This window comes from Pseudonaja textilis, chromosome Z (assembly GCF_049901715.1).
Source record: "Pseudonaja textilis isolate UNSWEBS1 chromosome Z, rPseTex1.2, whole genome shotgun sequence".
Lineage (NCBI taxonomy): Eukaryota > Metazoa > Chordata > Lepidosauria > Squamata > Elapidae > Pseudonaja > Pseudonaja textilis.
The window spans coordinates 3,207,295-3,220,514 of NC_142008.1; the positions used below are offsets into that span (position 1 = coordinate 3,207,295).

Below are 13,220 nucleotides of genomic sequence, written 5' to 3' on the forward strand. Positions count from 1 at the left end.
TGCAACACTGAAAAGGTTACTTTTGACCGTTTTCTCAAACGTACAACTGTTGCCAGATCCCCATGGTCACGTGATCAAAATTCAGGTTCTTGGCACTTGATTCATACTTATGACAGACGCAATGTCCCTGGGGTCACATGATCCCCTTTTGCGACCTTCTGACAAGAGAAGTCAGTGGGGAAGCCAGAACCACTTAACAACGGTGTTCCTAAATTAACAAGTGGTTCACTTAACAACGGTGGCAAGAAAAGCCATAAAATGGAAAAGTCGATTTTGAAAAGTCAACATTTGGGCACTAGGTAACCAGCATGGATTTACCATGATTGTAGGATTCTGGGGTCGTTTATGGTTCCCTTCTGACCTACACCTGCGTGGTCCTTGACCTGGGATCTCTTGGTGGTCTCCCATCCAAATGCAGGTAGTCCTTGACCTATGAGAACAATTGAGCCCAATATTTTTTGTTGCAAAGCAAAGCAGTCCTTAAGGGAGCTTTGTCCCATTTTGCAAGCTTTCTTGCCACCGTCGTTAAGCGAATACCTGCAGTTGTTCAATTAGCCACATGGTTGTTAAGCGAATCCGGCTTCCCCATTGCTCGTCAGAAGATTGCAAAACAAGATCACCTGACGATTTACCACTCTCATAAATAAGAACTAGTCGCTAACCCTCCGAATTTTTGGAAGCTGCAGCAGTTGCGAAAACCAACTCCTAAGTCACCTTTTTCAATGCAGTTGTAACTTTGAATGGTCACTAAATGAACTGTTGCTAACTCGAGGACTCCCAGTACTGAGCAGCTCCGAATGTGCGTTTTCCTTTTGCGGGATCAATCGGAGTCAAGAGGTTTGCATTATAAATTTTCTGTATTTACTCCCTTTGTTCCTGTTTATGTTCATACTTATACTTGTTACCTTGTACATACTTGACAAACAAATAAATAAAATTAAAAAAATAATAATTTGAGGCTACCTCCTCCTCCTCCTCCTCCTCCTCCTCCTCCTCTGCCTTGGCCTGCTGCAATTCCAAATTTCCTTCTGCAGTTCAGAATAAATGGAGTCCTGGGTTTAAACACCTTACCGTAATCTAAGTTCACCACGGTGAAGAGAGCCGGGCATTTGACAAACACGACTTCACCGATCAAAGCTGGTTTCCAGCAAGTGATATTATCCCACATCCCGGCGCAACCTGCAGAAATAAAAAAGAACCACAACTTAAAAAACAATGCAGAAAACAGATGGCAGAGAAAGAACCAGCACTAATGGGGTCTGCCTTTTGGGGGTTTTCTTTGTGTTTTCTTTTTAATTTATTTATGCCTTTATTATTATGTAATTGCTATTTTTTACTTTCTATATTGTTATAATTTTATTTATTCTTTATTTATTTGCCGTCTTCTTCTTCTTCCTCCTCCTCCTCCCCTTCCTCTTTCTCTTCCTCCCCCTTCCCGCTCCCCCTCCTCTTCTTCTCCTCCTCCTCCTCCTCTCCACAAACCTCACTCCCTCCTACCACTGATGATGTTCCCTAGTTGGGTCATGAAAGATCTGCAAGAAAACCACCAAGCTCAGAGGGTATCAAGGACCCCACGGTCATCTTCTTCCTCCTCCCTCCTCCTCCTCCTCCTTCTTCTCCTCCTCCATCTTCTTCTCCTCCTCCTCCTCCCTCCTCCTCCTCCTCCTCCTGACCTCCTTCTTCTCCTCCTCCATCTTCTTCTCCTCCTCCTCCTCCTCCCTCCTCCTCCTCCTCCTCCTGACCTATCCATTATCGGACATTGCGATCATGTTGCCGATCCTATTTTGATCAACAGCCGCACGAAAAAAGGGCTGTGGAGCTTTGTCCAAACTGGTCCCTTCGATTCTGGGGCCACGATATTCTCCTTCTTCTGCCTGGACCTCCTTTGCCTTCCACCTTTCCCTGGAGGATTCAGCGAAGGAGCCTGTAGTTTTTCCCGCTGCCGCATCCCATGCCCGAAATATTCCAACTTTTGCTTTCTCATGGTTTGGATGGTTTCCCCTGGCACTCCCAGGCTTTTCTCATTTTATTTGCTATTACTTCTATTTTATTACTTATTTATTACATTCATTGTTTTTCATTTATTGTTTCAGTTTTTTTTAAATTTTGTGTTTCATTATTATTTATTTTATTTATTTAATGATGTTTTATTTTGTTTTATACATCCTCGACTTACAACAGCTCATTTAATGACCATTCGAAGTTACAACGGCACTGAAAAAAGTGACTTATGACCGCTTCTTGCACTTACGACCATTGCAGCATTCCCAGGGTCACGTGATTGAAATTTGGATGCTTGTCAACTGACTCATATTTACGATGGTTGCAATGTCCCTGGGGGTCACGTGATCCTCGTCTGCGACTGTCTGACAGGCAAAGCCAATGGGGGAAACCAGATCCACCTAACAACCGTGTTACTAACTTAAAATAATTGCAGTGATTCGCTTAACAACTGTAGCAAGAAAGGTTCTAATATGAGGAAATTTTCACTTAACAACTCTCTTATTTAGCAACAGAAGTTTGGGGTCATAAATCAAGGACCACCTGTACCATGGTCATAACTCAAGGACCTCCTGTAGCAGAGGGAAGAAAGGGATTACACGAAGCTTAAATCTAATGACATTTGAGAACTTCATAAAGAACGTGGCAACTGTATGCATGTAGTTTGTTTGTTGCGGTTTTTCTGGGATGTATTTTTTTTCCTCCAATCTACATTCTGGAATTTTCTGCCTGTTTCAAAAAGATTGATCTCCATTTATTTTTGGAAGAATGCACAGTGTCGCATGTTAAGTTGATTGAATTCCAGCTTTGCTGCTGGCTCACGCTCGTGCTCAGACTGTCACACTAGGAAGTCACACAAAAACCAAACACGACCCTCAAAAATAAACAATTTTTTAGACACAACCCTTAGGATAATGCATCTAAATACCGCAAAGGCACCATGGTTGGGGGAACCCAAGTTGCATTCTCTAAAAATTTGAATGAGAGAGAGAGAGAGAGAGAGAGAGAGAGTTCCATAGCAACTTTGGGAGATGTTTTGATGGCGAAAAGAGGATTATGTAATGCCTGCACTCCTGCATTGCAGCAATCATAAAATGTATGAATGGAGAACATCGCATTGTCTAAGTAGCCTGTTTTCTCCAATGGAGAGTTTTAAAATGAGAAATCAAGTCTCTTGTTCCGTCTTCCCCCAGGTGGGGGGAATTATATTTATGTTTATTGACTGCGTTATTAGATTTTTATCCTGCTATTATAAGTACTGCAATGTACATAATACGGCTTCTATCTTCCCTACTAGAACTACCCTGTGAGGTAGATTGGGCTGAGAGACTAAGTAACCCACCTGTCTTTCATGCCTAGGGTGGAACTAGAACTCACTGTCTCCTGGTGATTGACCCAAAGTTATGCAGCCAGCTTTCATGCCTGAATCTGGACTAGAACTCACCATCTCCTGGTGATTAGCCCAAAGTCATCTACCCAGCTTTCATGCCTAAGGTGAGACTAGAACTCACCATCTCCACTAATTGGCCCAAAGTCACCCAGATGGCTTCTATGCAAAGGCAGAATTAGAATTCCCCGTCTCCTGGTAATTGGATCAAATTCATCCAGTCAGCTTTCATGCCTGAGGCCTGAACTAGAACTCAACATCTCTTTATAATTGACCCAAAGTCACCCAGATGGCTTTCATGCAAAAACGGGACTAGAATTCCCTTTCTCCTGGTGATTGGCTCAAAGTGACCCAACTGGCTTTTATGCCTAAGGCGGGACTAGAAATCCCTTCACCCAGTTTCCTAGCTTGATGTCTTAACCACTGGTTCCAAATTCCATTTTTATCTCTGGAAAAAAACAAGGGCTCCCTTACAGAAGGAATCATAGTGCTAGATCGACTTTTGGCATTAATAATTAATTATAAAATTAATAATTATTAATAGTTAATAATAATCAGGATGTGCAAGGATAAGTCAACCCTTGGGTTGTAGGAACAGTTGGATTCAACCACCCAAAATGGTGGGTTATCCCAGAATATATCAGCTGAGTTAGCAAACGTTATACAACTTGAAGCCTGTCTCCCATGGAAAGGAACTATTTTAGATGTCCTTTACTAACGTGTCAAGAGACAGGTGTCAATCCTGAAGCTGACCAGGCCGGAGCCATTTTGGAGCTGAAGGATGGGGGTGGGGGGCAATTAGGAGATAGCTGGGGTTGTGTAGTCAAAATAAAATACTTTCTCTTGGGAACTAAGGAAATTCTCACACCTGGTGTGAGAGAGAAAGAGAGAGGGAGGGAGAGAAAGAGAGAGAGAGAGAGCACACTTGTCAGAAGGTTGCAAAACAGGGTCACAAAAAGGCATAAAATGGGGCAAAATGAATGTCTCGCTTAGTAACATAAAATTTGAGCTCCATTGAGGTCGTAATTCAAGAACAATCCATAGATTTAGTTTGCCTGGTTGTATCTAGTCTATCAGATGTGGTTGACACTCGTTTTTAAGGAAAATGTGGAAATTCCATTTGTGCGTGTTTTTCTAAACATTTAAGCATGTTTATTATTAGGCATTCTCTTCTGAAGAATACTTAGCAAATGTTGGTGTTTTAGAATTAATTCAAATTCTAAGAATTGTTGAAATATCACTGATATATATATAAACAAATATATATATATATATGGAGTTTGCAGCAAAGCTGGGCTTTGTTTGTTTGTTGCAAGCTTAATGCTGTAAGACTGAATAATTCTATATTTTTTTCAGCTGTTTTGACAATTCTATTAAAGTTCCTAGCACTTTAATAACTATGGGGGAACAATTTGCTGGTTTATTCCCCAATCTCTCAGTTTGAGCGGTTAAATCCTGATATTTTTCCCAGGCCTTTTCAGCTATTCTACTTTTCTGTCAGTTGGCATTGTCGAATCTGTAAATAACCTGCTTTTCTTCAACTACTGGGGATGTCCACTATATTGTATTATGGAGATGAATCTGTCTGACTTCAGAGGTCCCTCAGCATTTTTGCATGGTTATTTTAGAGCACTGTTTTTTCTCGTTTGGAAAAGATGGCAAAATTCTATTTAAAAAAGTTTAAGGTTGAGAAGATGGTGCAATGGGGATGGTTGAGAAGAAAATATAGGGAAGGAGGAAGGAAGGGGAAAGGAGAGAGAGAGAGGGAGGGGAAGGAAGGGGAAGGAGAAGGGAAGGGAGAGAGAGGGGGAGGAAGAAGGAAGGGAGGGGGGAAGTAGAAAGGAAAACGAAGGGGAAGGAGAGGGAGACAGAGAGGAAGAAGGAAGGAAGTGTGAGAAAAGGACAACTATTTTAAAGCCAGCTTAGTCTGTATTTCATTAATAGGGCCTCTGATAGATGATATATTAAAGTATTGCTTGAAATAATTTCCTAAGCATAGCAAAATATTTGCAATCTGCTGAAGTAGTACAAACTTGCAATATATATCTGCAAAGCAATCAGTTTTAAAGTTATTTTGGATCAGGAATATCCGGGACGCTGTCCGAAAAGGGTATAAAAGAGAGAGAGACGAATCTTCAGTCATGGCCACCGTTCCTTGCTGGACCTGAGCCCCGGTGCAGTGGTGAGAGTGCAGTACTGCAGGCTACTTCTGCAGCCTCCTGGCTACCTGCAATTTGGCAGACTGAATCTCACCAGGGTCAAGGTTGGCTCAGCCTCCCGTCCTTCCAAGGTAGGTCAAATGAGGACCCAGATTGTTGGAGGCAAGACAGAGGCTGACTTTGGAAACTACTTAGAGAGGGCTGTAAGGCACTATAAAGGCGGTATATAAGTCTAAGTACTATTGCTATTTTCCTTCCTTCCTTCCTTCCTTCCTTCCTTCCTTCCTTCCTTCCTTCCTTCCTTCCCTCCCTCCCTCCCATCCATCCCAACTCAAGGTTGACTCAGCCTTCGCTCCTTCCGAGGTGGGTAAAATGAGGACCCAGATTGCTGTGGGCAAGAGGCTGACTCTGTAAACCGCTTAGAGAGGGCTGGGAAGCACTGTGAAGCGGCCTATAAGTCTAAGTGCTATTGTAATTATCCTTGGACCTCATTGCAATGGGTTATTGATGTAAGTAATGCTGTATTGTGTTACTTTGATGGCTCTTCATGGTCTAAACTGCTCGTGAAATAAACCTTTGATTCTTGAAGTAAGAATTTGATTAGTTGTATTACTGTCTCCAAGCTTTATTGGTCTCGTTTTATGACAGAAGGAAGGGGAAGGAGGGAAGGAAGGAGGGAGAGGAAAGAAGGAGGGGAGGGAAGAAGGAAGGGAAAGGAAAGGACAGAGGGAGATAAAGGACAGAGGAAGAGGGATTGTCCTACCCATCCTGCCCTAATCACCCAAAACGCAGCTGGGGCCAGATGGAAGAACGATGTAGCCAGTTACTCTTACAGTTTATATTTCCACACAACAGTTCCAACACACGTTGTGTGTGTGTCCCTATCTCAGTGTAAGCCTCTTCCATAGCTCTTCTTTGCTATTTCCCAGCAATTGTCAAAAGCCTTTACTTATTTGTTGCATGAAAAAAGTGTTTTTTTAAAAAAATACAGAAAAGAGATCCTTCTATATTTTTCCAATCCTGACACCAAGGGGGCATGAGAGAAAATGCTCCTCTCAACCCCACAGCCTGAACCCACAACTCCCGAAGGACATTCTTCTACTGCCTTTTTCCCCCATTTCTTTCCCCAACCCACAACGTTGACGATGAGCAAAAACGCAGCGGTGGAGAAGCCTCCTGATGCCAATTGAGCCAAACGAGCGTTGCAGCCATTAAAACATGGAAGCGAACGAGCGAAGCAGCCAGGGTTTGTTCATGTGTGGAAATTAGGAGTCGTTTTTGCCAAGATGGGGAGGAGAGACAATTTCACAGATGTGTGTTCTGGAAAACACTGCCTGCTCTGTGGCGAGGGGGTCTAAGGCAGCTGTGCCTTGCTCGGGGAGGGGGGACAATGACGGGCAATTGGCACGTTGCTCCAATGTTTCACTGAGGGTTTGCCAGGCCCAAGGGCGAGATCTTGTTTCGAGAGAATTTTTCTAAGTCAGGGTTGGACTGGGTGAGAGCCTGGGTGCCCCCCTGAGCTTGGTGGTTTTCCTGTAGACGTTTCATGACCCAACTAGGGAACATCATCAGTGCTAGGAGGGAATGGCGATCGGGAGGAGGAGGAGTGAGGGGGGGAGGAAGAGGAAAAAGAAGAGAAGAGGGCAAGGAAGAGGGGAAAGAAGCAGAGGAGAAGATGAAGAGGAGGAGTGGGAGAAGGAGAAGAAGGAGGAAGAGGAAGAAGAGGAGGAGAAAGAGGAGGAGGAGGAAGAGGAAAGGACGAAAGAGGAGGAAGAGGAAGAAAAGAGGAAGATGAAGATTTGGGGTCCTGGGTGCCCCTGAGCTTGGTGGTTTTCCTGTAGACGTTTCATGACCTAACTAGGGAACATCATCAGTGCTAGGAAGGAATGGCGATTGGGAGGAGGAGGAGGAGGAGTGGGAAGAGGAGAAAGAGGAGGAGGAGGAGGAAGAGGATGAGGAGAAAGAGGAGGAAGAGGAAGAAAAGAGGAAGATGAAGATTGTGGGGTCCTGGGTGCTCCCTGAGCTTGGTGGTTTTCCTGTAGACGTTTCATGACCTAACTAGGGAACATCATCAGTGCTAGGAAGGAATGGCGATTGGGAGGAGGAGGAGGAGTGGGAAGAGGAGAAAGAGGAGGAGGAGGAGGAGGAGGAGGAGGGAGGAGGAGGAGGAGGAGGAGGAGGAGGAGGAGGAGGAGGAGGACTTGTGGGGTCCTTGTGCTCTTTGACCTTGGTTGATTTCTTGGAGACATTTTATGACAGCAACCAGGCAACATCATCAATGCCCAAAGGAAACGCAATTTGTGCTAATTTTATATACAGGTGGTCCACAACTTATGACCACAATTGGGCTGAAAATTTCCCTTGCTAAGCTGGATACCACGTGACTCACCTAACAATTGCAGCGCTTGAGCAGTGGGTTGGACTAGAAGACCTCAAAGTCCTTTCCAACTCTGGTTACTCCGTGTTGCTTAACAGTCCGATTCAACTCTCATAACAGCTACCAAGATCCGATCGGTAAAACTGGCTTTAATTCTGGAGTCAAAACTCTAGGAGCAGCTTATAAAGGATTGTTAGCTTCGATGCTAACAGTTCATTTAGTGACCGTTTGGAGTTACAGCGGCACTGAAAAAAGTGACTTATGACCATTTTTCACACTTATGACTGTTGCAGCGTCCCCGTGGTCACTTGATCAAAATTTGGACGCTTGGCCACCGGTTCATATTTATGATGGTTGCAATGTCCCAAGTTCAAGTGATCATCATTGCAGCAAAGCCAGATTCACTTAACAACTGCAGTTATTTGCTTAATAACTATGGCAAGGAAGGTCATAAAATTGGGCAAAACTCACTTAACACATGTCTCAACTTAACAAGAGAAATTTGGGGCTCGGCTATGGTCTCCTCATAATATTTTCCTTACTGATTTTGAGATCTGAGAGGATTTTACTGATTTGTGGCGGGTTACGGCACATACCTGGGGATGATCCATTGAAGGTCATACTGCTGGTCAGTTTCTGGATGTTTTCTAAACATGCTTCTTGTTCCTTCTTGATGAAACAATCAGAATGCATGGATGCAGCCTGCGGGAAAGCAGAAAAAAGGCCCACAGTGAGAACCCCAGACTGCAGGCCAGAGGGGAAAAATGGAAGGTCAGTGGCTGATTAGCTACCTACTTACCTGTCTATTATCATCTCTTTCTGTTTATCTATCTACCATGTTTCTCTCTCTCAGACTATGTCTTTTTCTCTCTCTGTCTTATCAATCTTATCAATCTTATCTATCTATCTATCTATCCATCCTCTGTCTGTCTGCCTGCCTACCTACCTACCTACTATCCATCTATCTACCTACTTACCTACCTATCATCCATCCATCCTCTGCCTGTATGCCTGCCTGCCTGCCTACCTACCTACCTATAATCTACCTCTATCTATCTATCTATCTATCTATCTATCTATCTATCTATCTATCTATCTATCTATCTATCTGCCTATCTCATCCCTTCATCCCTCTATCCTCTGTCTCTCTATCTATCTAGCTACCTACCTACCTACCTATCATCCATCCATCCTCTGCCTGCCTGCCTGCCTACCTAGCTACCTATCTATCTATCTATCTATCTATCTATCTATCTATCTATCTATCTATCTACCTATGTCATCCCTCCATCCCACCATCCTCTGTCTGTCTGTCTGTCTGCCTATCTGCCTGTCTATCTATCTATCTATCTATCTATCTATCTATCTATCTATCTATCTATCTATCTACTTACCTACCTATCATCCATCCATCCATTCTCTGCCTACCTGCCTGCCTACCTAACTATCTGTCTATCTATCATCCGTCATCTATCTATCTATCTGCCTATCTGTCATCCCTCCATCCTCTGTCTACCTACCTACCTACTTACCTACCTATCATCCATCCATCCTCTGCCTGCCTCCCTACCTACCTATCATCTATCTATCTATCTATCTATCTATCTATCTATCTATCTATCTACCTACTTACCTACCTATCATCCATCCATCCCCTGCCTGCCTGCTTGCCTACCTACCTATTATCTATCTGTCTATCTATCTATCTATCTATCTATCTATCTATCTGCTTATCTGTCATCCCTCCATCCTCTGTCTGTCTACCTACCTACTTACCTACCTACCTACCTATCATCTATCCATCCTCTGCCTGCCTGCCAGCCTACCTACCTATCATCTATCTATCTATCCATCCATCCAGCCATCATCCATCATCTATCTATCTATCTATCTATCTATCTATCTATCTATCTATCTACTTACCTACCTATCATCCATCCATACATCCTGCCTGCCTACCTACCTACCTACCTACCTATTATCTGTCTATCTATCTATCTATCTATCTATCTATCTATCTATCTATCTATCTGCTTATCTGTCATCCCTCCATCCTCTGTCTGTCTATCTATCTACCTACCCTACCTACCTACTTTCCTACCTATCATCCATCCATCCTCTGCCTGCCTGTCAGCCTATCTATCTATCTATCTATCCATCCATCATCCATCCATCCTCTCTCTCTCTCTCTATCTATCTATCTATCTATCTATCTATCTATCTATCTATCTATCTAATCTATCTACCATTCATTCATCCTCTATCTATCTGTCATCCCTCCATCCTTCCTTCCTGTCTGTCTGTCTTTCTGTCTGTCTGTCTATCTATCTATCTATCTATCTATCTATCTATCTATCTATCTATCTATCTATCTATCTATCTATCATCATCCATCCATCCTCTATCTATCTGTCATCCCTCCATCCCCCCATCCTCTGTCTGTCTATCTATCTATCTATCTATCTATCTATCTATCTATCTATCTATCTATCTATCATCCATCCATTCATCCATTCTGTCTGTCTCCCTTCTCCCTTCTTCCCTCTTTGTCTCTCTCTTTCACTCCTTCCATCTCCCTCCCTCCCTGTCCTTCCTTCCTTCCTTCCTTCCTTCCTTCCTTCCTTCCTTCCTTCCTTCCTTCCTTCCTTCCTAACACGTACATTTGGGGAGTCGGGGAGAGGAATCTGTCACAACTTCAAATGGCCAGTAAGCGAACGATCATAATCGGAGGACTCGCTCTAGCAACCGTCATCAGCTGATGATCTCTAAAGAACCTGGCTCCTGTATCGCTTCTGCGTGGCATCTCTGAATCCTGCACACATCTGCAGGGAAACCACTGAGGAAATACGGAGATATTGCAAGCCCCATTTTAAGCCTTCCTCGGTTGCTGTCCCTGCTGAGTGGAGCACCACAGTTTCTACTTTCCAACACAACCGTTTTGTGGCATTGTAATGACTTTACAAGAGGTTCAGGTCTGACGCCAGATGCCTTCGTGAACTGAGGATCCGTGTCCATTTCCTCTCGGGGGAAATGAGAGACATTTGGTACAAAGTAATAGCTACTGCAGGACGAGGAACTCAAAGAAAACAACAAATCAAAGCAACGTTTGGAATTGAAGGCAGGGAGTTCTCAGCTTATAACAGTTCATTCAGTGACTGTTCAAAATTGCAACGCCACTGAAGCAAGTGACTTATGGCCATTTTTTCACGCTTACAACAATTGTAGCATCCCCATGGTCACAGGGCCAAAATTCAGACAGTTGGCAACTGATTCCTATTTATGACGGTTGCGGGTGTCTCCAGGGCCACGTGAACTCCTTTCCGATGGGGAAGCCAGATTCGCTTAACAACGGTGTTATTAACTTAACAATTGAATGGATTCGCTTAACAACCGTGTCGCAAAAGGTTGTAAAAGGAAAGCAAAACTCTGGACAAACGGTTGTTCAATCTCACCTTAAAAAGGCTCTCGAGATAGAACACCTGTCGCACAATTTCTGGAGATGAGGCATGCCGCTGATTAGTTGTGCTAAAAAGAGGACATAGGAACACACACACACATATAAACAAAAGGAAAACAAAGGCACGATGGGTGTGAAAATTATAACTGTTGGCTCCCCAATCGAGATGAGAAACAAAACCCTAATCAACCAGTCTTCCATCCTCGAAAATAACGCCATCTGTTGCTATTGTTCCGAAAGCAGGTGGCACCTATTACTTTACTCCAAACCTTCTGATCAAATTCATTTTAGGAGCAGCTCCAGGTTTTAGGAGTTGCAGAGAACTGAGGAAATAGCTATTTCCCAGGTAGATGGTCTGAGTGCTCCAGAGGAATTCCATCGAGAGCCTTGAACTTAAGAGCCTGTAAGCATCCCCTTCTAGGGACAACGGGTGGCATAAACGTTTAATAAAATAAATTGAGAGAGGTCGCTGATAGAGAAAGAAAGAAAGAAAGGAAGGAAGGAAGGAAGGAAGGAAGGAAGGAAGGAAGGAAGGAAGGAAGGAAGGAAGGAAGGAAGAAAGAAAGAAAGAAAGGAAGAAAGGAAGAAAGGAAGGATGGGAGAGAGAGATGATATAAATAGATTTTAGATAGATTGACATAGATAGATAGATAGATAGATAGATAGGTAGATAGATAGATAGATAGATAGATAGATAGATAGATAGATAGATAGATAGATGAATGGATGGACAGGCAGCTGGCTGGCAGAAGGGAAGGAGGGGTAGGTGCATGGGTAGGTAGGTAGGTAGGTAGGTAGTTACATCAAGAACTGTCTGTAGCACACAAAGACACACACAGACACACACATACTCATATACAAACAGATATAGATATGTTTTACTGTTATTTTGTATTGTTTAGAGAGAAAAATGACAATAAAGGGTGTCTTAATCTTATTTTTTTTTAGTAGTTTCCTCCCTGTTATTTTCTCTCAAGAGGTTAAGGGTGAGTTTGCGCTTAAAAATCTTTTTTTTTTAAAAAAAGAGGTGTGGTATATTTTAAGATTTTTTTGAGTAAAATAAAAATAGATTTTAAAAAGGAAACTGCAATTCTTTGCATTGCTCTTTCCAGTTATCAAAATAACATCTACTTTAGGGTGGGAAACCAAAACTATTCTCACTGGACCTAAATTGATTTAATTTTATTTCCTCAAGAGATGGACATTTGCAGAGATGGACAGGGCCTGCCTGGAAGCTCGCAAATGAAATTCAAAATGGAAAAACGATTTAGAAATTTATTTAATAGTCACTGCCAAAATCCACCCAAGGAGAAAGCTTTAATTGATTGGGTAATTAAATTAAAACCCTCCTTTCCTTGGCTTTAAAAAGTCTTCGGTTTAAGCTCTGGCACGATGTCAGGGTTCCTCCTCGGAGGTCGTTTAAAAGTAAGAATATTTCAGAGCAAAATTAGTCATTGCAGTGGACGGACTTACAACTGGGTTTGGACAAAATTGGACATGCTTTAAAGACAGCGGTGATTTTTTTCATAGCTCTTTGAAACAAGAACAAGGGGGAAAAAAATTAGATGCCAGAATGATATGGCAAAGCTGAAATCCTTCGATCCGGATATAGGTAGTCCTTGACTTAGTTCATTTAGTGACTTTCTATGTTACAACGGCACTGAAAAAAAGGGACTTATGACTGTTTTTCACACTTACAACATTTCCATTTCCATCTTACGTTCACGACTGCTGCAGCATCCCCATAGTTACATGATCAAAATTCGGACTCTTAGCAACTGACTCATATTTATGACGGTCTCAGTGTCCCTGGGGGATGATTCCCTTTTGTGACCTTCT

At 42.8% G+C, this 13,220-nt stretch overlaps 1 protein-coding gene across 8 annotated transcripts in view; it reads right to left on the reverse strand.

Annotated features, from left to right (window-relative positions):
- The window catches only part of ADCYAP1R1 (ADCYAP receptor type I), an 87,959-nt gene that overhangs the window by 33,878 nt on the left and 40,861 nt on the right, over positions 1-13,220 (reverse strand). For all 8 annotated transcript variants that reach the window (XM_087917554.1, XM_087917551.1, XM_087917556.1 and 5 more), the window contains exons 3-4: positions 8,521-8,626; positions 1,072-1,179 (exon numbers count right to left, since the gene is read on the reverse strand). In XM_087917554.1, coding sequence (XP_087773680.1) covers positions 1,072-1,179; positions 8,521-8,626 — 214 coding nt within the window. The remainder of the gene's footprint in view (positions 1-1,071; positions 1,180-8,520; positions 8,627-13,220) is intronic.